Source organism: Arabidopsis thaliana, chromosome 4 (genome assembly GCF_000001735.4).
Source record: "Arabidopsis thaliana chromosome 4, partial sequence".
Taxonomy (NCBI): domain Eukaryota; kingdom Viridiplantae; phylum Streptophyta; class Magnoliopsida; order Brassicales; family Brassicaceae; genus Arabidopsis; species Arabidopsis thaliana.
Window position 1 is genome coordinate 12,033,405 of NC_003075.7, and position 20,845 is coordinate 12,054,249.

At 37.4% G+C, this 20,845-nt stretch overlaps 3 protein-coding genes across 7 annotated transcripts; all 3 read right to left on the bottom strand.

Annotated features, from left to right (window-relative positions):
* Positions 1-32: 32 nt before the first annotated feature.
* Positions 33-10,324, bottom strand: ESP (separase; the record flags this gene model as incomplete). Of its 3 annotated transcripts, none has more annotated exons than NM_118426.4 (27): positions 33-852; positions 964-1,051; positions 1,134-1,373; positions 1,497-1,908; positions 2,056-2,296; positions 2,369-2,598; positions 2,685-2,740; positions 2,848-3,045; positions 3,142-3,244; positions 3,392-3,623; positions 3,987-4,736; positions 4,845-4,968; positions 5,048-5,311; positions 5,422-5,511; positions 5,599-5,946; positions 6,053-6,187; positions 6,277-6,387; positions 6,471-6,692; positions 6,868-6,984; positions 7,055-7,348; positions 7,510-7,635; positions 7,748-7,853; positions 8,220-8,683; positions 8,776-8,910; positions 9,087-9,194; positions 9,291-9,471; positions 9,555-10,266. In NM_118426.4, the coding sequence occupies 27 exons, from the start codon at positions 10,166-10,168 to the stop codon at positions 299-301; spliced, it is 6,543 nt and encodes a 2,180-aa protein (NP_194028.2). In that variant the 3' UTR covers positions 33-298. The 3 variants fall into 3 exon arrangements, with proteins under 3 accessions (NP_194028.2, NP_001328112.1, NP_001190804.1); NM_001341570.1 differs by having other exon boundaries at positions 6,277-6,390; positions 9,555-10,168; NM_001203875.2 differs by having other exon boundaries at positions 35-852; positions 2,056-2,287; positions 9,555-10,324.
* A 140-nt stretch (positions 10,325-10,464) lies between these two features.
* Positions 10,465-12,436, bottom strand: AT4G22980 (molybdenum cofactor sulfurase-like protein). Its single transcript, NM_118427.3, has one exon. The coding sequence runs from the start codon at positions 12,247-12,249 to the stop codon at positions 10,570-10,572; it is 1,680 nt and encodes a 559-aa protein (NP_194029.1). The 5' UTR covers positions 12,250-12,436; the 3' UTR covers positions 10,465-10,569.
* A 2,319-nt stretch (positions 12,437-14,755) lies between these two features.
* On the bottom strand, positions 14,756-18,487 carry AT4G22990 (Major Facilitator Superfamily with SPX (SYG1/Pho81/XPR1) domain-containing protein). Of its 3 annotated transcripts, none has more exons than NM_001203876.2 (11): positions 18,188-18,487; positions 17,950-18,013; positions 17,528-17,588; positions 17,335-17,455; positions 16,942-17,253; positions 16,305-16,870; positions 15,915-16,222; positions 15,645-15,823; positions 15,370-15,560; positions 15,160-15,293; positions 14,756-15,074 (listed from the first exon to the last, which is right to left on the bottom strand). In NM_001203876.2, exons 3-11 carry the CDS (start codon positions 17,578-17,580, stop codon positions 14,836-14,838), a joined length of 2,103 nt encoding a protein of 700 aa, NP_001190805.1. In that variant the 5' UTR covers positions 17,581-17,588; positions 17,950-18,013; positions 18,188-18,487; the 3' UTR covers positions 14,756-14,835. The 3 variants fall into 3 exon arrangements, with proteins under 3 accessions (NP_001190805.1, NP_001328313.1, NP_567674.1); NM_001341571.1 differs by having other exon boundaries at positions 17,528-17,736; NM_118428.3 differs by having other exon boundaries at positions 14,782-15,074; positions 15,645-15,820; positions 18,188-18,392.
* Between the last annotated feature and the right edge of the window lie 2,358 nt (positions 18,488-20,845).

Consider the following 20,845-nt stretch of genomic DNA (forward strand, 5'->3'; position numbering starts at 1 on the left):
AAGGATTGAAAACATGAACAAGTCAAGTCTGAAATACACAAAAATGGATCATATATTACTAACACTTTTATAACATAGAATTCGAGGACAATACATCATGTGATATTTTTTTTTACAATTTTGTTATATAAAAAAACAGGGATGAATATATATCTCTAGACTAGAGTCTCCTTTTTTCTCTTCTCTTGCGTTGTTGTCATAAAATCTCTGATCTGAAGTCCTAACTCCTAAATTTATTTGCTCCCTCAAAATTGTTATACGACCAAACAATGAGGATTTTAAGAGATGCTCTAACCTACTAACGAGATGAAGAAGGAAGAAGAGCATCAATTCCTTTTTTCCTAGTGATACCAGTTGGCACACCATAACAGACAGGCGCAGCCCCAATCAAGTATTGCAAGTTGCACGCATCTCGAGCCGCGGCTATGAATGAACCGATTTTACGTCTATGCTTGTGGTTGCACTCAATCTTCCCTGACCCATCCACATCTGATTGAGCTGGCTTGTTACGCGATGATGGTTTCCTTGACCTCTTGGTGCCTTTTAGAGTCATTGCTGCAAGGTCATTAGCTAATGACTCACATTGGCTGCAGCCACCCTCTGAAGAAGAATCTGACCTCTCTTGCAACCATGCTTCCAACAACGCTTTCCCAAACCGATCAATGTCTCGGTCTGTTACGTCCCATAGAGTCGCCACAATGGCTGGAGATCCACCTAGGAGATAAGAAAGTGGTACACCTTGTGGGATGTAGCAGCCTTTTAGCCATAGTGAACCACTACTGCATCCCATTAAGAAAGTTGCAGAACAGTTATCTAGCTTCTCTATTTCACGCCTAGGTATATACTGTGCTCCTGTCGTATCATAAACAGTAAAGGATTTTTTTTTAAATCAATCTCATGTAAACAACCAGAGACAGATTAACGATTAAACGGTTCAGAATTCAAGTGTTAGAGGAATCATACCGCTTCCATGACCAAAGTATAGAAAGAGATCATGAGTTTCTAATGCTTCTGTCAACTCTATAGCACTTGGTTCTGACCCAGCTTTACCCTGAAGTATACGCAATAATGGAAGTTTGGAGATAAAGGATCACAATAAGGTTTAATATAAGTATGCTTTTGCTATATGTTACCTCAAAGTTTTGATCTCTGAACCAACTCTCAAACGTGACTTGTGTATCGGTGAGATCACCACCAGGATTCAACAAGTAAAATGAATCTAGCGGATCAATAAGAGGGAAGGAAGCAACATGAGATTTTGCTGGCTCTCCTTGAAGACTGCGCTTCTTTAGCACGGCAGATATGCAACCTACGGAAGGCATGCGGTACACCTCCTGTTTCCTTAGTATTGGAATATTCTCCCAAGGAAGCATCTAATCAAAATCAGCAAGTTAGTAAGCTAAGAATAGCAACAGATAAACTAAGCAGAACTTCTCGATGACAGTCGAACTTTCTAATACATGTGCAGGAAAGTGATAAGGATATAATTGACGAACCTGAACCTCGGGATCTAACACAAGAATGATAGGTTCTCTATTTTCATGTCCATCTTGTTGCCCTAGTTTGCTTGCTGCGTCATGTATCAGTTTTAAGGCCAATTCATGCCTACTTTCAGATATATTAGACGCAGCAGTAGGAGTTTTACAGCTATCTTCTTCATAAAGATATCCCCCTCTACCTACATAGCAACCATTTCTTAAAGAAAGCTGAGCAACGCATGCTTCTCCTTTAAAGTTATCCGTCCCACCTCCAAGAATAACCTTCAAAAGCATCTCATTTACTTCCATTTTGCACTTGGACTTGAGATCATTTACCAGCTTTTTCTGCGCTGAGTCAGGCAATTTGTAGTTCGACCATTCTCCGAGAAGCAGACACCTCCAGGGACCCAGCCAGGAAGCTTCTAGATTCCTAGAATAAAAGAATGGTTATCCAATGTTGTTTACAAACATGCAGGCTCGTACGCAGTTGTCAATTCAGAAGATGGATCAAAACACAGTCCTGTAAATGTAATATAGACAGACATGTGCACGTGTTATAGAAAGAGAGCCAGCATACCTTAGGAATATTCCCAGACGATGATTAAGTTTCTTTCTCTTTTTCCACCACAGGCCCCTACTCTCTATTGTGTCTTCTTCAGTAGTAGAAGAAGATGAGTGGCTTTCCTCCAATATTGATTTAAATGCTGGAGCTACCTCATCAACCACGGTGGTACCCCATGGACAAAGCCAGGGCCCCTTTAAACTCTTGACTTGAGTCGCTTCGGTAGAGCTAAGATTTGCACTGTCATCTGACATGTCTAGTGAATCAGTGAGATCATGAGTACAAAGAGGAAACACCATTGATCAACCAGTATGCAGTTCATATTTACCTTCTACAATCGAATCTACAGGTAAAAGTGTGGCAACCGGTTGACTTTCTGGGTTTAGGCGTGATATGAGCACCCAGGCACAAACAGGTGAACGAATATGCATTAGCTCCTGTAACAATTGGTTTAAAGCACCTCCAAGCAAACTAATGCAGATGATTGTTGAGCTTGGAAGATTGATGAAAAATTCTTTAGCGAATTGTACAAGATCTTGAGTACGGTCAGGAGCAAGCCTGCAATGGCGAGTAAGAGAAAACAGAGTCAGCCAACAGAAAATTACAAAAGCATGTCTGGTTGCTTAAGTTAAATTATCTCATACCTGGGTAAGTCCAAATCCTCAGGAACCATGCAACTCGAGCAAGTAGCCTCTGTGCACTGAAAATAAAAGCCGTCAGATAGAAGATGAAACACATACTTTGTAAAAGCAATCAATAAATACGTCAAAATATCATCAGATAGAAAGCTGGAAAAACCTATCTTACCTCTTTATCTGAGAGGCACTGTGATTTGTGTTTTTGGCTCAAATTTGAAATGAAATGGTAACTGAGATGGGTACCAAGCGAGGCTTGATGGAAAAATGAGACCCAATGACTTGCTGACAGCTCATTTCCATCAGATTCGAATGTGAATTCAGAATTTGAGGAAGAAAGCAGATATAAAGAGGCAAGCAATCTTGAAACCTGTCGGGAACAAAAAACAGTCTTATACCCAACAATAGTTAAAATAAAAACAAAACAGGCAACGACAGGTTACCGTCGAACATCCCAAGCTTTTACCTTTTGAAATAATATTGGAACCTCTCCGCTGAGTACAAATGCTAACATTAACCATGACACTAGTTTTGTGAAAGGGATATGAAACAGATCACAGCAGATAGACCTGTTGAAGGTAACAATCAAGAGGTTAAGAAGGATGATAGGTACACATTTCTAAAGAGCATACTTGATCAATTTAGCATATGATGTTTTGCATCAGGGAGGACAAAAGCTAATGGCAAGTGTTATACAAACAATATGTCTCACATACCTACTCTTCCTGCAGTGGTAATTCCGCAAATTCAACCAGCACAAGTTGTATAATATTATTGCACGATCAACGGCAAATACATCTCTTGTAACTTCTTTCCCGATAAATTCCAGCAACTGACTGACAGAAGGCTGGTTGTGGCTGGACCAGGTGCTTTTGAATAAAACAGAGATACTATGCAGTAAAGCCTCATGAGCTAGATGAATTCTACCAGAGTCTCCCAAACATTTTCCTGAATTGGAAAGCTAAACTGTAAGCAGAGATACTCATCTTCTAGCAATGCTTCGTAATCGTAAGTGAGACGTGAATATATACCATGTGTGTGTTTTTACGAGAATAAATGGTCAGAATACAAAAGAAAAGCATGGAAATGGAGAATAAGAACAAACTCATTGGCCTCAAAACTCACTCCAGGTCTTTCATACCCATTACTTTTGTTTTATCAACAATGGACGACTTTAATGGTTACTGGGTCTCAGCTCTCATCTAAACTATTAAGCTATTAGATTGTTCCAACAGGAAAATGTCAAAAAGCCAACTTCATATGCATGCATGCGCATTTGAGTGAGAAAATGCATAAGGAATTAGATCATACCAAGGCTAACAAGTATTGAGGACGCAAGCTTCCTATGGCAGAGTTCCCATTTCAAACTTACTAAATTGTTGAGAGACCCAGATTCTGTTACTTCTTCCGAGAGGCACTGCTGACGTTTTTCTTTGTAGCAAATACAAAAGCCAGGGAGTGCATTACTCGTGTCCAACAAAACCCTTTCACCCCTAGAACCAACAGATCTATCACATAAATTAGGCTTCTTTGAAACAACTTCAGGCACATTAGAACGGTTTTGGCATTGCTCTCTAAGTGAGTGACGCATAGATCGAGTCAACCTTGATGTTGGCTCAGATATCAAATCCTGATCCTTTGACAAACAAGTTTTGTTAGCTCTTCCACCCCTCCTGGAGCCTCTGTTTCCTGGTGGCTCCTTTATACTGAGCTTTGTTTTACTTGAATTATGTCCTAAACCTTCCCCTCCATTTCTATCAATCACTATCTCCTCAGCAATTTCTTCCCCATGTGATCTAATGCAGCTTTTCCATGCTGAGCAACAGAATTTTCCCAGGGCAGCACTAAACAAGCTTTCAGCATGCAAGAATCCATCTGTCTGTGAAACTCTATCAATTTGTTTCCGAGATATGTCTCCAAGTTGTTTATCCAATGTAACTTCCAACTTCAGTTTGCACTTTACGCAAGAAAAATCTCGCTGATTAGCAATTAATATCTCTTTTGCATTTTGGAGTTCCTTTTCTGCCAGATCCAGACACTGCTTTTTGTGGTATAGATTTCCTTGTGAGATTAAAGAAGAAGAACAAAGATCAAGCAGCTTATTAACAAAAGGAATAAGAAAACCTACAAGAAGAGACTGTACTGTTGAATTAAGGAGTAGGTTCATACCTAAGGCAGAAGAAAATGCAACTACAAAAGGGAATAGACTTTGCGAGCATGAAAAGGCTTTCCCCCATGATAGAATGGTTTCTGCCTCCAGTCCATTCCCTATGAGCTCATTCAGAATTCCAACCTGCAAATTTGACACCAAATTGAGAAACAGAAAAGTGATGGAACCCCACTAGACTAGAAATTCTGAACAGAAACAGAACCTGAAGGGTGCTTTCCAAATAACATTGGAGTACACTCCAAGGACTTAGGTAGCAGCGATTGATGTCCCAGAGAAAATTTCCACATGGCCAAAAATCAGTTGCTAACAATCTGTAGACTTGGAAATTTTTTATGCTAAAAGTCCGTATTTCTGATATTTTCCCATCTTCATTGTGTTTTTCGATATGCTTCTCAGCTGTATACTTAAATTTATCTTGAAATATAAGAGTCCTTATCCTATAGGCTTCTTTTGCATATGAAAGAGCCTGCAAAAGAAAAGGCTTGAACAATCAACCCAAGAGATTATAACAATGAAACTGGAAGTAATTCACAACAAAACTTTTGTGGAAATAGATGATATGTATAACTATTTTACCTCAGAAAGTTTTCCAAATGATATGAGCCTTTCACAGAGATCATAATAGAGATATGCAGCTGCAAAAGATGAATTACCAGAGAGTGATGCCTGCAATGACATTCATTAGCAAAATTGGATAATCACCGTAGATATTCTTTTGCGAGGAAAAACCTCTATATAACTTAAATTTCTTACACTGGAGATGAGTTCTGATGCTGCATCTTTAATATCGTCAATTGTGATGTCTGATTGAAAGGGACCTTCATCCTTATTATGTAAATCATGGAAGTTCTGCTGGAACCCAATTAACTTTGCTTTTGAATCTTTCAGGCAATCCATCCAGAAATCAATGCATGTGGATTTGTCAGCACAATTCTCTGATAAGGTCTGGATAAAGGCATCACTTATGGGGGAAGGGCATAAGGCATGACTAAGCCTTCTACATTCCCACAGCATTGCAAGGCAGACCTCCAATTTGACATTCTTCCATTTAAACAATCTGAAAATCAGTTGGTATATATGATGATGGAGCTCTGTACATCCCTGGAGATGGAAAAAAAGTATCAAGGGCCAGATAGATATGAAGCACGCACTACAAAGTGTGCCACTCAAAAAACATAGTCCAGGTAGATAAAAGGAAAAGAGATACCTTCACTGACATCAAATCAATCATATTATACAGTAACGGAATTATATTCTCTGTTGGTAGACTGTCTCCACTATCATCTAGGCTAAGAATCCTTAGCCAGAGATTTAGTGAAGTGCTAATATCTTGAAAGACTTTCTGCACAAAAGAGACGAGGCAAAATGTTTCAAGAAAGATAAATTAAACAGTGAACCACAGTTCACCAGCTATGTAATACGCATTTGTACCTTCGAGTTTGGGTCAGCTTCCTGGGTACAAAAAGCTCTCAAGCAATACGCAATAGGTAACATGTGAGAAGATGGAGAACCCTCTTCATTTGGCCCATGATGTAACTCACCCTGCTTTCATACATACGAAATTTGGTCAGAAAATATACAAGCAATTAATGGGCTATTAATTCTGAAGGTACTAAGACATATACCAATATAGAGATTGCTTCAGACAGAAAACAAATGCACTCGGTTATATGTTCAGTTCCAGATGTCCTTGTCATTCGTGCTTTCCATATCAAAATTCTTGCTCTCTCTATATGCATATCCTCAGTGACATAAACATCCTTCAAGAGGATATCTGCTATCTTGATTCGCGTTTGTTGACCTAGATTTGACCTTAAAGGTAACACTCTGTCATAGGCAAGAAGCTCCTGCAAACATTTACAGAAAAGAGAAATGAAAAAACAAACAGTATCACCAATTTTACATATAGGAAAGTACATCCACCGATAAAAAAAAGGGAATTTCTAGTAGTGTGGCCCTGCAATTTAGGACCTGCGTAAACTTTTATTCAAACATTAACTGAAAGGTTGTTCAGATCCCAACCTGCTCAAGGATTTTTCCGATACCCCGCTTTGACTTTTTTTGAGAAGATGATAACAATGAGTACAAAGTTGTACAAGAACCTGCCGCATCCAGATCCGTGTGACATTCCCGCTCTATCTGTTGATAGCCCACACTCAGATACTTGTAGTTCAATTTTTTCCTAAAGGTACTTTATCAAAAAAATTACCTTAACCCATTGCTTTACAATTGCCTCAGGGCCTGGTAACCGTCTAATCAGATGTTCAGCTGACAACCAATTTTCTAGAATATGAACAATATTCTGTCTAATCTTACGTCTGCTACATTTCTGGAGTATATCCAGGTAGAATGCACACCTATTACATGCTTCGCCCACAAAATCCATAATGGCATCTTCTGACAAGTCATTATCAGATGAACTAGACTGATTTACAAACATATGACAATGTAGTTCAACACATCTCCATGATACCTTGGAGCACAGCTTAAGCGCCTCACAAGCCTGCAAAGTAGAACACTTACTCTATAAAATGTACTATGAGGAAAAGAAGAAGAAGAATATATCATTTAGATGCATGGTCCACACAAGTAAAGCAGAAGCAGATTTTTTAAAATCTTATTTGCACAGAAAATCTATAAGACGCCAAAAAGCATGTACTCTACCTTGTTTAGCTCCTTATTTCTGTACAAAACGATACCAATATTGTACAGCGTCGCAATTAGATACTTGAGTTCTTGAGATTGGATCCATGGGCTTCCAATTACATCCTCAACTAGATGGGCACTTATCTGAAAAGGAAGATGTTTGATTACTAAGTTACATTTATGATCGATCACATGTTCAGGAACTTGAACAGTAAATTTGCCATTGATTTGTATGCATTGCATATAAATACCATACCTCCAATTTAAGTTGGGTTCTCAATGAGACAATGAAAGCACCCATAGCCGCGTTTAAGAAAGCTTTGTTATTGGCAATTTCTCTATCTCCCTTGTCAGACGTGCACCTAAGAAGAGGGCACAAGAGATGTGAGAAATGCATTCAACCCACAAAACAAGATTTTCACAACAGAATTTATATTGTTTCCTCTCTCTAAGTGCACTGAAAATTTAGACATCATCCCACCTGCCAATGATTTGCGTATTACCATGATATATAAATATATATATAGATTGGAAAAAACTGGTAGCAAAATGATGTATTTAAAGCTGCATAAAACCAACAACTTAAAAGAACTATCTTCTGAAATCCTCCCAAATATATTTAAGTTATTTTCACTATGCGACAAGCAAAACAATCGTCCGATGAAGAGCACGACGTAGAACTAGAAGCTACAGATTATAGCATAAGGGACAGATAATGATCACCTTACCTCTGAAGGAAGAGACAGCCATCACAAAACTGGAGAAAGGCATCGTGAATAGTAATTAGATGAGCAGAGGCGCATGACATTTCTGTCTCCAGCACAATCTTTCTTTTCACAGAATATATAAAGTCTGCAAGCGGTTGGCACAAGAATTTCAAGGCATCTACGTATTGTGGCCAACAAGTAATCTTGTTCCTGTCTTTACAGCTATCATGTGTTTTATTGTTGTAGTTCCTATGCCCACCAATCGATGATGAACCAGTCTGATTGCCCTCATCACCTGAGTAACTATCAACCATGCCGAGTAAAGAAACTAAGCTTTGCCATCTAGCATCATCATCAAACATAGCTTGAATCTTCCAATCATCTGTTGAATCTTCTAGCTTAATTTCTCCGAGCTTGGAATTGCAAACCGTGATGGACAGCCCGGTCGAATACAGTCTAAGAACCAAATTAAGTTGGGGTATTGCCTGCCAACCAGTCAATTATAAATTAACTCATACACCAAGATAATTCATGACTAAGTTGAGGCAAGTTTACATGCCAAGGAGAGTAAAACTACCTCTACGAAAATAGCTGCCATCTCATTCAATTTTTTTGAAACTTTTGCACAGTACATGTCTCCTGCTGCTCGAAACTTGTGAGCGCAATAATCGACTAGGTCAAAAAACTCCATTAAATTCTCATTACTTTCATCCTGAAAAAGGAACACTGTTATAAGGCATTGGAAGTTTGCAGTAAAACATCAACTGAGAGGCTAGCAGAAACCTAAAGTCATCCAATCTAGCAAAAGATAAAGGAGCAGTCTGTGGAAATTGTTACTCGATGTACACAAGACGATAGATAATTAAGATGCAAGAGATTTGTGCAAACCTCAAATTGGCAAGATAAGCTGCGCAACACAGACATTGAAATGTCAATGGTCACTGACATTTTTCTATCCTTAAATCCAAACAGAACAGAAAGCACCTCGCGAGCAAACTGGAAATTGGGCATTAGATTTTATTATCTATTAGATGACAGCATGTAAAAGAAAAGCAGCCGCAAGAAGGGAAGACATCAAAGGACAAGGGTCACCTTATAAACTCGATCTTTTGATAATGCAGATTTATAATGTTCCTTCACAGTTAAGTCGCAGAAAGAAATCACTAAATCCCCATTGAAACGCTCAGCTTCTCTAACGAGAGAAACAGCACATTTACCCATACTTGTCACCATCGCTCTGTGCAACTTTTCATACACCTTAGCATCTAAGACCCTGCACAGTACCAAAATTGAAGCAGCATTGGTCTACTACTATAAATCATAGAAGAAAGTTAATAAACCCTACACTACACTGACCTTAACCAGCCTCCGACTTCCTCAAGCAAAAGAAGAACTTTCCGATACCGCTTATCATCTAACTGCTGACTCATTGCCACAGCCCTAAAGATGGCCGCCACAGCATCAACAACAACTAAAGCCATCTCCGCATCTCCATCCTGAACCTCCGGCAACAACCGGGACTTCCGGGATTTGCTATCAGAGCCTCTTAGCTTCTCCAGAACCTTAAACGCTTCAGTATACACATTCTCATACAAACCCCAAACATCGAGACAATGAATCATCCTTAGCCTCTGAGATTGAACAGTGTGAGGCTTACAAGCTAATTGAGCAGAGACCAATTCTAAACAGTCCAAACAAAGTTCATAAGCACGGAACAGATCTAATGCTGATTCACGAGCTTCCTTATCAGAATTCGCGACGGAGAGACGTTTCGGTAGGAGAGAGATCGATTTGTTGAGGAAAGGAAGGAATTGCTTAGCTAGGGCTCGAATCGTGGTTGCTCGGTCTTGTTTTTTCCGGGAAGTGGATAGAGTAGAGAAAGGTTTAAGGTAATCGGAGAAGGAAGAGAAGACATTATCGCCGACGTCGATGAGAGAGAGAAGACGGAGGTCGTCGCCAGAGGACGCCATTGATTTCGAAATTTTGAGAGTTCCCGCTAATTGAAGATGCACATTTTCTAGGTCTTACACAGTTTCAGTCACTTCTAATTTCAAAATCTCATTCGTTGATTCACACTTTACTTGTAGACTGTAGTTACCATTTGCAGAATCGTAGTGAAGAATCCTAAACCCTCTAGAGATGTTCTTTCGCGGTATCCACTGGGCTCGTGTATGATTTTAAAAGCCCATTATGTTTTTGAAAAAGGCCCGTTTTTGTTTAAGCAGGTTTACAGCAAAGAATAATTTAGCTACTGCCTAAAATCGAACCACAATGTAAAACTAACCGAACTAAACCGAATCAAAATCCGAAAATGGTAAAAAAAACTGAACCAATGCGGATTGAGATTATATGGTTCACAAATTAACACCAATCATTTGTTTTTGTCAAGAGCTTTCATTCTCCACTTCTCTTTCTCAACAAAATCAGCATCCAAAAACCTCGACACAAACTCCCAAACCTTAAAAACATCCTCAAAATTCGTCATAAACCCTCCTAACCTAACAGTCACCACTGACAATCTCAAGCTCACAGCTTCATCACTTCTTCTCTTGTTTCCAATCCTAAACTTATGCAAATAAGCGCATCGTAAACCAATCTTTTCCCTCTCTGCAAGCCTCTCCACCATCAAAGGATCGACTTTTTCGCCTTGCCAATCGAAAATGTTGAAAGAAATCGACGGTCCTCGGCTTGGTTTTGTCTTTGGTCCGTAGAGTTTGACCAGAGGCATCTCTGTTTGATGATAGCCTGGATGTTGCAGAGTCCTCAAGGCTCGTAGTAACCATAAAGTCAACGACTTTGACCTTCTACTGATTAGTATTAGTCCTAGAGAATCTGCGTGATCTAATCCTTGAAACTCAATCATTGCTTTATCTTGTTTAACCGATGATTCGATTTCAACTATCTCAGAGCTAGAAGTAGAAGCTGCCTTGTGGTCCTCGTGGTCCACAGGGGTAATCTCGTTATATCCTGCTTGATACTCTGTTTTCCATTTCCAAGATGGCTCTGCTTTTACTGCCGTGAGATTCTCCGGATTCGTTGGTTCCTCTGACAAAGCTGTAGAGCTAGATTTCTTAACGAACAAGCAACCGAAACCAGAAGGATCATCTTGACCTAAAACCTCTGTAAAAGAACAGATGAGGAAATCTGGTTGGAACAGAGAAAGCCCTAAAGTTTCCATGTCTTTAGAACCTAAAGCAGAGGTATCAAGCAACACGTGCCATTCGCTTTCGCGAGCTAAACTCATCCATGAGTAAGAATACGAAGCTCCTGTGACCAGAGATTGAAGTGGAAACACAAAGAGTCCTCTTTTACCTCTTCTCTTACTTCTAGTGATTCTCCTCTTCAGTTTCTCCGATAGAATCTCAGTGCTCGGCCATGAAAACTCGGCTGATTGGGGTTTTATACCCTTTTTCTCTGAGATTCTGATCATTTCTTCAACTGCTTCGTCTTCGTAGTTGTACACTGTGAGAAGATTGGGATTTGTTTTGAAAGAGTAAAGTTCTGCTACAATCTTGAAAGCAGAGGAACGGTCTTGAGTTAGAATCATGTGATATTCAGATTCTTCGAGATTCATAAAACTCGTGATTCTTTTCCTTATCCTTGACTGAAACCGAGATTCTTCTTCGAATGATAACAGTTCTTTACCAGAGCTTACTTGCTTGCAAGACAAGGTTAAGAGAGAATGATTCAAATCGGATTCTGATTCGGATATTTCTCGAAACTGAGAGTAAGAGAACAAGGGTTGTTGTTGACCAAAGACGTGAGAGGATGATGAGAGGTTTTGGTACTCTGTAGAACGGAGATGATCGGCTTGATTCGTCTGCAAGTAATCTGGAAAAGCTGTGATGAGATCGTAGAAAGATGTACGGAGACGAGGGAGAGATTCTTGGCTGGTGAATTTGGTGTTTCTGGTCAGGAAAGAAGTTCCTGTTGTGGTTACTGAGAACTCGAGCTCTTCTGGTTTCTCAGACATGGAATGGGATGAGAATGGTGATGAACAGCAGCCATTGAAGCAAGCTTCTGAAGCTTCTTGTATGAAGTGTGAATTCATCTTTTTCTCTACCTCTCTCTCTCTCTCCTATTCCTCTGTGTTTTGTCTGGAGAAAAGGTAAGACTTGTGAGTTGTGTGGACATATGAAGTCAATGAGATTAAAAAAGTGAATATTTGGGTCCTTAAAAAAAGTATTGTTGTTGTAATATAAATGAATGGTCAATCAAAAGAAAAGTTGTTGTTTTTAGGAGGAAAGGGAACTCATACCAAATTTTGCTTCTCTTCAATAGTTGAATCAATTTTGTTTTAGACTTCAATTTCGTTGTGAATATTGAATAGTAGTCATTAGTCAATCAATCAAAATAAATAAATAACAATAATGTATGAAAAGAATATTATAGGCTCACTTACGTTGATGATTAAACAGAGTTGACTTCTCTATTTTATGGGTCTTACATATATTATTTCGATTTGAGTAGTAGTCGTAATGAGAATTGTAAAATATGTTGCTATTAAGTGTTGTTATAAAAAAAAATCAATATTGGTTTATGAATTTTAAACGGCCAGATGTTTATTGACCAATGGCCACTAAAAGGGTCCACCGGAGAAGAAGATAAAAGTGCTTGCCCTAATTTTTCTCTCTTTCTTGTCCCATTTGTTTATGATATCTGAGTGATTCAAATTTAGTTACAACACGCAGTCAAATTTATGCTCGTTTACCGTATTAATAATACATTTAAATATGAATAACCAGGAAACGATGATTGAGATACAATCTCTAATAACAGAAAGTTCTATTTGTTTATGTCAAATGGGGCTATATATGTTGATGAAAGTGGATGGCATTTTTCATGCACGTAGACGTAGAACCTCGAGGGCGACGCGCCTTGGACTTGGTCAATATCTTTCTCATTCTTGTGTTTACATTACACTTTAATCATTAATGTTCTTTACACTTATCACAATCACACATCTAATGTATGTGTGTGCGTTTATGCATATTTTACGTGTCCACATATATATCATCCACTCCTGACTCCACTACCATGGGTGTGTCGATGTTGGGTGGTACAAATTGCTTTTTTTTTAATAGAATAGATATAGTGTTTGATTAATTATTGAAAAGATCAAACTGTATACTAGTGGTTTGTGTAAGTGTTTCGTATTTTCATTTGGTATAACATAATTTAGTTTTCATTATAAATTGCATATTATTGATAAGAATCAAAAAGTGACTTAGGGAAACAAATATTTTACGATAATGAACAAATATGTCACATCTTTAAAGCAAAATATATCACATCATCAATATATCAAGATTTATGGTTGCATAATAATAAATCAAGTTTATGAAATTCTGAATCTACTAAAAGATTGTACAATTGATATATATGTTTCTTAACTAATTAAACCAACTTGTTCGTTCGAATAACAAAACTTTAATTTGAAACTCCTGGTTACATAATTCCCAGAGACATTTATTAACAGTTTACGAAGGAGGAGATCACCAGCCATTCTGAGGATGTGATCGTTATCTTAATCAGGTTTGAACAATCAATCTGAAACAACACACGCTAGCTATATCCTTAATAATTGTTACGTAGACATATATATGTATATTTTTGGTCAACTATGTATGCATATATGTATGGAGTACATGGAGACTTAAAATTATGAATCATGAGACAAATTCGTGTGGATACTATAAAGTAGTATATCTTTATAAGAAAATAAGAAAAAGTGATAAAGAAACACATGGAACATTTGCTAGTGGAGAGTTTCATTTTCAACGAACCAAATCACAAGTTTATTATGATTTTTATGTTTTTTTGGCGTTATTATTATCCGTGTGGTATCCACTATGATCACAACAAAATAAACAGAAAAACCAAGAAAAAAAGTAGAAAGCGAAGAAATTTCAGGAAAAAAAAATACAGTTTTGTTACATTTCGAAATATGATATTTCTTAGAAAAAACCATCAAAATACTAAAATCAGCTGATGTGATGAAATATCAAAGACAAAATAAACTAATTTTGACCGATTTAGAGTGCGAGGAAAAGTAAGAGCTGAGGTCCATTACGCAATATTGTCCTCTCACGTGATCGATTTTGTATTAAGTTTGCCTAAAGAGCAGGCAAATTGTCCTTTTTGATGTGTGACACTAAAGTTTTTAGTCAAGCTACCCTATTTATTTTATAATTGACATCTACCTTTTGGTTCTAATTTTCTTTTGTAGTGCTTAGTGCATGAATATTAGCTACACCGTTTCGTTTGGCTCAATTCTGAATCAATTGTGTTGATTTTGTTAACTTATTTAATGAACTCGCAAAAACTAAAGTCTGAAATTTCCTCTGACAAAAAAAAAAACACTACAATAGAAAATAAGTAAGTAGTTGAAAAGAAAACAAGTAAAAAATAAAAAAAGTTATGTTGATGATTTTTAGAATATATATTCAATTTGGGTTTTATATCAACCTCGTTGACTATGATTACCACATAATAAACATTTACATGACATAAAAGAGCTTTATGAATTTATATCAGGACATAAACAAAACTATTAACGCGGGAGATTAACGGTCAAAATCGTTAGGGTAATTGCATAGATTTGATTTATTATGGGGTAAAATTTGTAACAAGAGTACTAATACAAGGAGTTATAAGTAAAACAAGTAGCTACGATGGACAAAACACAAATGACTAGAGACGGAAGCAGTGTAACATTCAAAAGCATATTCCGTCCAAAGAAACCGGCGACGGTAATCGTCGCGTCAGCAATCACACGTGCGATCGTGCCAGCCTCCGTCGAAAGCAAACCTCCGTTATAAGTTCCTCTCGATAGCCTCGACGACATGACTCTCGAGAGTAACGATAGATTGACACCTACAAAAAAACATTCCGATCTTGTGGTTAAATTAAAAGAAATAGAAGTTTTGGTCAATTTATGTAATGTGAATCTTTTGTTAACCTTCAAGAACTTCTGCAGAAACAAACATGATGAGTCCTGAGCAAACGTATTGTGGCACAGTGTAGGGAACAACGACATGGAAGCTCAGAAGTATTCCTACACAGACCATAATCTCCGAGACCAACAGGATTTGCCTGTGACACAATAAAGTTTATGACTTTAGGGAAACTTTGAGGAGAAGAGATCAGTAAAAAAAACAGAGAAACTTACCGGTCTTCGAACATGTTGCTTATATAGCTTCCAACGACGAGGTTAACTGGAAGAACCGTGAGACCGAGACAAAACAAGAAGATCGCAACAGAGCTCGTTGACCAACCAAAGTAGTAAGTGGTGATGACACTAGATTCAGAGAGAAGAATCTCCATTGCATACTTGAGCATGAAGTATATCAATAGTTGAACCTGAAAAAAACAATCAAATCAATCATCAAAATTGCAAACTTACGTTTTCAGTTTCTCAGAAGTAAATTTTGAGTCTCTATTTACTTTTACTGAAGGTGTCAGTAATCTATAAGCAGCTAAAATGGAGTTTGCAGGTGTACGAGAATCCTCGGAAGCTTCTTCGCTTCCATCACATTCATCTTCACCCTGTTCTTCTATCTCTTCTGATGTAAGCAGAAGTGGTTGTTTCATACCTTTCTCCAGATTCACATCTTGAACAGCTTCTATCACTCAAACCAAACACACACCGCTACAATTAGATATCGATAACTTCTACCGATCTACCAAAGAGAAGGATTCAGGACATAGACATACCAGAGTGATTAGACTCTTCTGAAGTCTTAGGAATCTCCTCAGGCTCACGTGCAGGCTCACGAAACGATATAGCTAACCAGACCAAGTATATAAGCCAAGCTACAGCCATAACCCAACCAGGCAATGTATCTTGGTTAAATGTAAGTTTATAGATCTTGAATCTAATTTGCAATAGACCAGCAAGCGCAGGACCACACGCCATTCCTAGAGCACTTGCACTAACAAAACCCGCAGAAGCTTGCATCCTGATCTTTAACGGTACACAGTCGCTTATATATCTCCGGTTCACTGCTCTCGCCGATCCCAATCTGAAAAAAACAGTATGATAAGAATATAAGTAATCCATCAAGAAGTGATACTATGAGCATTTTGAAGTCTAAAGAGACTTACCCACAGAAAAGCCGCCCGATCAAGAGAACCGCTATTGAATTGAAGTCAAAAGCTAATGCATATAACAAGTTCCCAATGAAGAGAACAATGCTACTGAATATGAGTGGTTTGAAGTAGGATCTATTGGACCAGGCACTGAAGTAAACCGAAGAGAAGAGCTGAGCTACAGCCATAGCACCAATCACAACACCACACACCGTTGCTGCTGCACCGAGGCTCATTGAATAGTCATCTGCTGTAGGGACAATGATATAGGTATTGACCATATAGAGAAACGTGTTGACCAAATTCAACAAGAGAGACATGAAGTGATATCTCCCATCTTCTTCTTCCCCTTCCTCATCTTGTGGACTTGGTAACTCTTCTTGCATTATAAGCGCGTGCTGAGCCATGAAGTGTAGAAAGTTTGTTGACCGCGTTAGCCTATCCACTGCCGCTCTAATTGAGTCCACTACAGGATCTTGAAGAGGAAGAACTGGTTGATCATAAATCGATAAGTAGCTTCCTTGATTGTTTTGAAGCTCATGAAGGTTGCGAGATACGGCTCCAACAACAGCTCCAAGGCCCTATAACTCAACGTTAGGCTTGGAAAAAGAAGGATACATAGTCATTTGTTTCATCTTAAGACTTAACTTACCACATGTCTAAAGACTTGCTGGAGTTCAGAGTAAGGATGGTTAGCTCTAGTCTTGACATAATAGTTTGTGAATCGATAACCAAACCGTTTGTCAAATTTCTTCAGTATCTTACGGATACCAATAGCATTCATCTCAACGAAAAACAAAAGCTTGAGAAGATCTTGCCCAACAGCTCTATACTCTTCCTTTAGATAAGACATGTGGGATATGTCTGGCTGCTCCTGGAGAGCATCGTGTGATCCCCTTAGTGTCTGTAGCCTGCTTGCAAGCAACCCTTGTTGCTCCAACATGAAAAGAGCGATTTTCTCGATCTAGTATGCATTCATTTTCAAAATTAGCTTTTTATAAAGCTCCACACTTTTATCTTCACAGACACTAAAGGTTGTTGTTACCTGATTATCAAGCATCCTTGAGAAATCTTTAAGAACATGACGGCGCTCAAGATTGCCTCCTTCTAATTGGCGACTATATTGCTTCACTTTCTTCTTCATCAATTTGTAATTGATATAATATCTACAAGCGATCATGATTAACATTAGGACAAACATTTTTACGAGTTTTTCGAAAAGTTTATCGAGAAATTACCCTTGCCATTCTTGAATGCTCCGTTCCTTGAGTTTTTTCCCGAAGGCTACCATCTTCTACACTGAAAGAAAGTCACAGAGAAGAATCAGAGATAAAAGAATGATCACATACACAAAACTTTTTGTAGAAAGGACTACCAGAAAAAGTCTTCCACCTTTCTATATCAATGAACTATGCAGTGACACTAAAGTTTACACTGAGACATGTTGCTACAAGAAAAAAAAGATTCGAGATTGATTGATGTGTTTCGAGATATATCAATATTCATGATTCAAGAGTGTTATGTGTTGATTTGGTCAACCAGATTCTCGGTTTCAGCTAAAGAGTCAAAATAATTCACACAATGAGAGAAAGGAGAAGTCAAAACTACACAAAACATTTACTTAATTGAAAAGTTAGAACATTCTGATAAATGTATGAACCTCTTATCTTCGTCGTTGCGTTCTTCTCCTAGTTCTTGATGAATTCAGATTCTGTTCAATCCAGCTAAGTAAAAAGCAAAAACACGACAAAATCGAAATGAGCGAAATCGCAATCGTAAACATCAAAGAGAACAGAGAAAAATCTTCTTAATTTGAAGAAAACCCCACAAATGAATTAAAGATTGAAACTTTAACAACCTCTGTGAACAAGAGACGAGAAAAATCTAGAGAATATTACCTCTAAAGTTCTCAGAGAGAAAGAGAGGTAGCCCAGATATTTCTATGTCGCAAAATTGTAAATTTTTGGGGCCGCTTTCTCTAAGCTCAGCAGATACATTAGAAATATTATTTTAATGAGAGTTGAATTGGGATACGGTGAGAAAGGAAACAAAATTGGAGAAGAAACCAAAAAAGGAAAGAAGAAGAATCAGAGAGTGGCTCTGTGTAATCACGTTCGAAGATTTTTATATACGGTTTATAAAGGAAGGAGGTGGAAGATAAGAGTTTGCTGCATCACTGTGCATTGTGGGGTCTATCTTCATTTGTCGGACCCTTTCTTCTGGTTATTGAGATAATGAATTATCTTGGTAATAGTGTACATTCTGTTAAATATGATTTTCATGACGGCAAAATAAATTCAGAAAATCTCATTCTCTATATATTACAGAATAATAAAACTGAATTTGGCATCAAGAGGTGTAGTATCACATATTGAAGAAGATAGACAAGTTTGAATATTAGCTTCACGAAAAAGAAAAGAAAAAAGATAGATATAAGTATTATGCAAAGTTATTAAATAATTTTGTTTCTTTTTCAATATTTTTCAATCTTTCTTTTCTAAATGTAAAACATAAGTAAATGTTTTTACATGATTTGTCTCCTTTCCTAGTATAGAATCTAATCTACAATCTGAAGAAGATGGTATGGCCTAGTATCCCTTTTTGGTTTTGGCATACCTGAAGCGTAATGTCATGTGGTGTAATGCTTTACTCTAATTACCCTTACTCTACTCTTTTGTTTTACAACTTAGATGACTCTCTAGTTAGATAATCTAATCTTGTAAGTGGTAAAAGTGTGTGTCAAACTTTGAAAGTGGATGTTCTTCCACTGTTGTATCGTTTACAACTGCTGTTTTTAATTAAAAGGGTAATACTTATGAGAAAAAAAAAGAATCTAATCTACATAATCGTGTGTTGCTAGCTCGTCCATTTACTAATTGTCTGATGGGAATATAGATGAAACCGAGGTTATGGCATGGGATTTCACGGGAGACGTATTCTTCTTTCTTCACATTATTTGTCGGATTGAGCATGTGTTATGACATGAGTAAACGAATCAGAGCATCTTCAAGACAATTAGGGTGTGTCACTTTGAAGATTTTCCAGACGTTCAAATATGATTTAGACCATACGACTAATTTTATTAATTTTGGTCAAAACAAATAGAAAGATTTAGTGAACCGTGTCTCATGAAAGATTTGCGGTTTTAATAAACGATCTTTATAGCGAGCCCAACGCTCTATGGTGTGGAAGCTCATAACTTATGCTTGAGTTTTTCTCAAGTTCTTAAGAAGACCAATATTGATTTATATATCAAAATGAATTCTATAATAAATGTTTTATTCTCTAAAAAGTATTTTCATTTTGTTTTTGGTCCATTCATTTTTGAAAAATAATCGTTTCAAGCATATATACCTTTCTAATCCCAACAAATATAGACATCAATTCATGACCATATGGTCCATGAGTTTCTTACTTTCTTGTTGTCATGTCGTCATTCTTAGACATCTCTTTTATTTTATTATAAGTGGCAGAAAAGAAAGAAGAACATCTCTGGTTACTACTCTTTTTTTTTTTTTTTTACAATTTATAAGAATTATATGTGCCATTGGTTTTCACGTGGTCGGTCTTGTATGCACCAGGGTGCATGAATGGGAAACGTGGTCCCGTGCGGCACGGGCCGTGCCTCCATTATGGCATTATGTAAAACTAAGGATGATGATCTATAAACCTCAAAAATCAAGTTCTCTTGTGCATGCAACAAGTGTCAAATACTTTATGTGATTTTCACACGAACTTTCCTGTCCATATAAAGTAGTACGAAATACAAGAGCAAAACTAATTATAGAGCAAAACATACATGTATGGCATTAATTTCACAACCCTGAAGACATATATGCATATGTGTGTTTGAGTTGATTTACATTTTCTCAAGAATTCACACGTATAATATTGGATTTGAATTCGAAAAATGATGTGATCAAACGCGTCTGACAGAATAAAATGTGATACAATTAACTTCTCTGGCTCGTATAACAACGGTCCTACTCCAATTAATGTAGTTACTGGCCAGTGGTGCCGAGGTACATAATTAAATAAATTCATATATGTAAACTATTTGGTTTCATAAACCACCTTTGAAAGATTTTAGTGGGTCCTCAATTATAAAGTTTAGTTGAAAATCTCTTATTTCTAAATTAGGCGAGAAAATAATACAATAATACAACAGTTTTAGTAAAGTATCTCACACAGTAGCCCCTATTATATCATCACGTGGACAATTTGCTAACGTGACCATCCAATGAGTAAAACATATCATCACTCTATACGTTCGCTTTCGGCTTTCCAATAAATTTAGGGGACCTAATAAGACTGTCGGAAACCATTTGTGTTATGTAGAACTATAATTAAGCATATGTGATATGTTTGGAAGTATACAATAGTCAGTGTGTAAAAACTAGTTGTAATGATATTTTTGCAGAGACCAAAACAATTTCGAACCAAACTGAACTAGACTTTTTATTACATTTGTTTACGCAAAGAAATTAACGGTATTAAATTAAAAGAAGAAAAATAAACAAAATCGTTTTTAATTACTGTTGGTAACTTTTAGTCGA

Excerpts from the sequence above, each read along its gene's own strand:
- AT4G22980 (NM_118427.3), bottom strand. The coding sequence starts at position 12,249 with ATGAATTCACACTTCATACAAGAAGCTTCAGAAGCTTGCTTCAATGGC.
- AT4G22990 (NM_001203876.2), bottom strand. The coding sequence starts at position 17,580 with ATGGTAGCCTTCGGGAAAAAACTCAAGGAACGGAGCATTCAAGAATGG. Across the intron at positions 16,223-16,304 it reads ATCGGGCGGCTTTTCTGTGG|ATTGGGATCGGCGAGAGCAG; the intron begins GTAAGTCTCTTT and ends TGTTTTTTTCAG. Across the intron at positions 15,294-15,369 it reads AGCAACATGTTCGAAGACCG|GCAAATCCTGTTGGTCTCGG; the intron begins GTAAGTTTCTCT and ends ATTGTGTCACAG.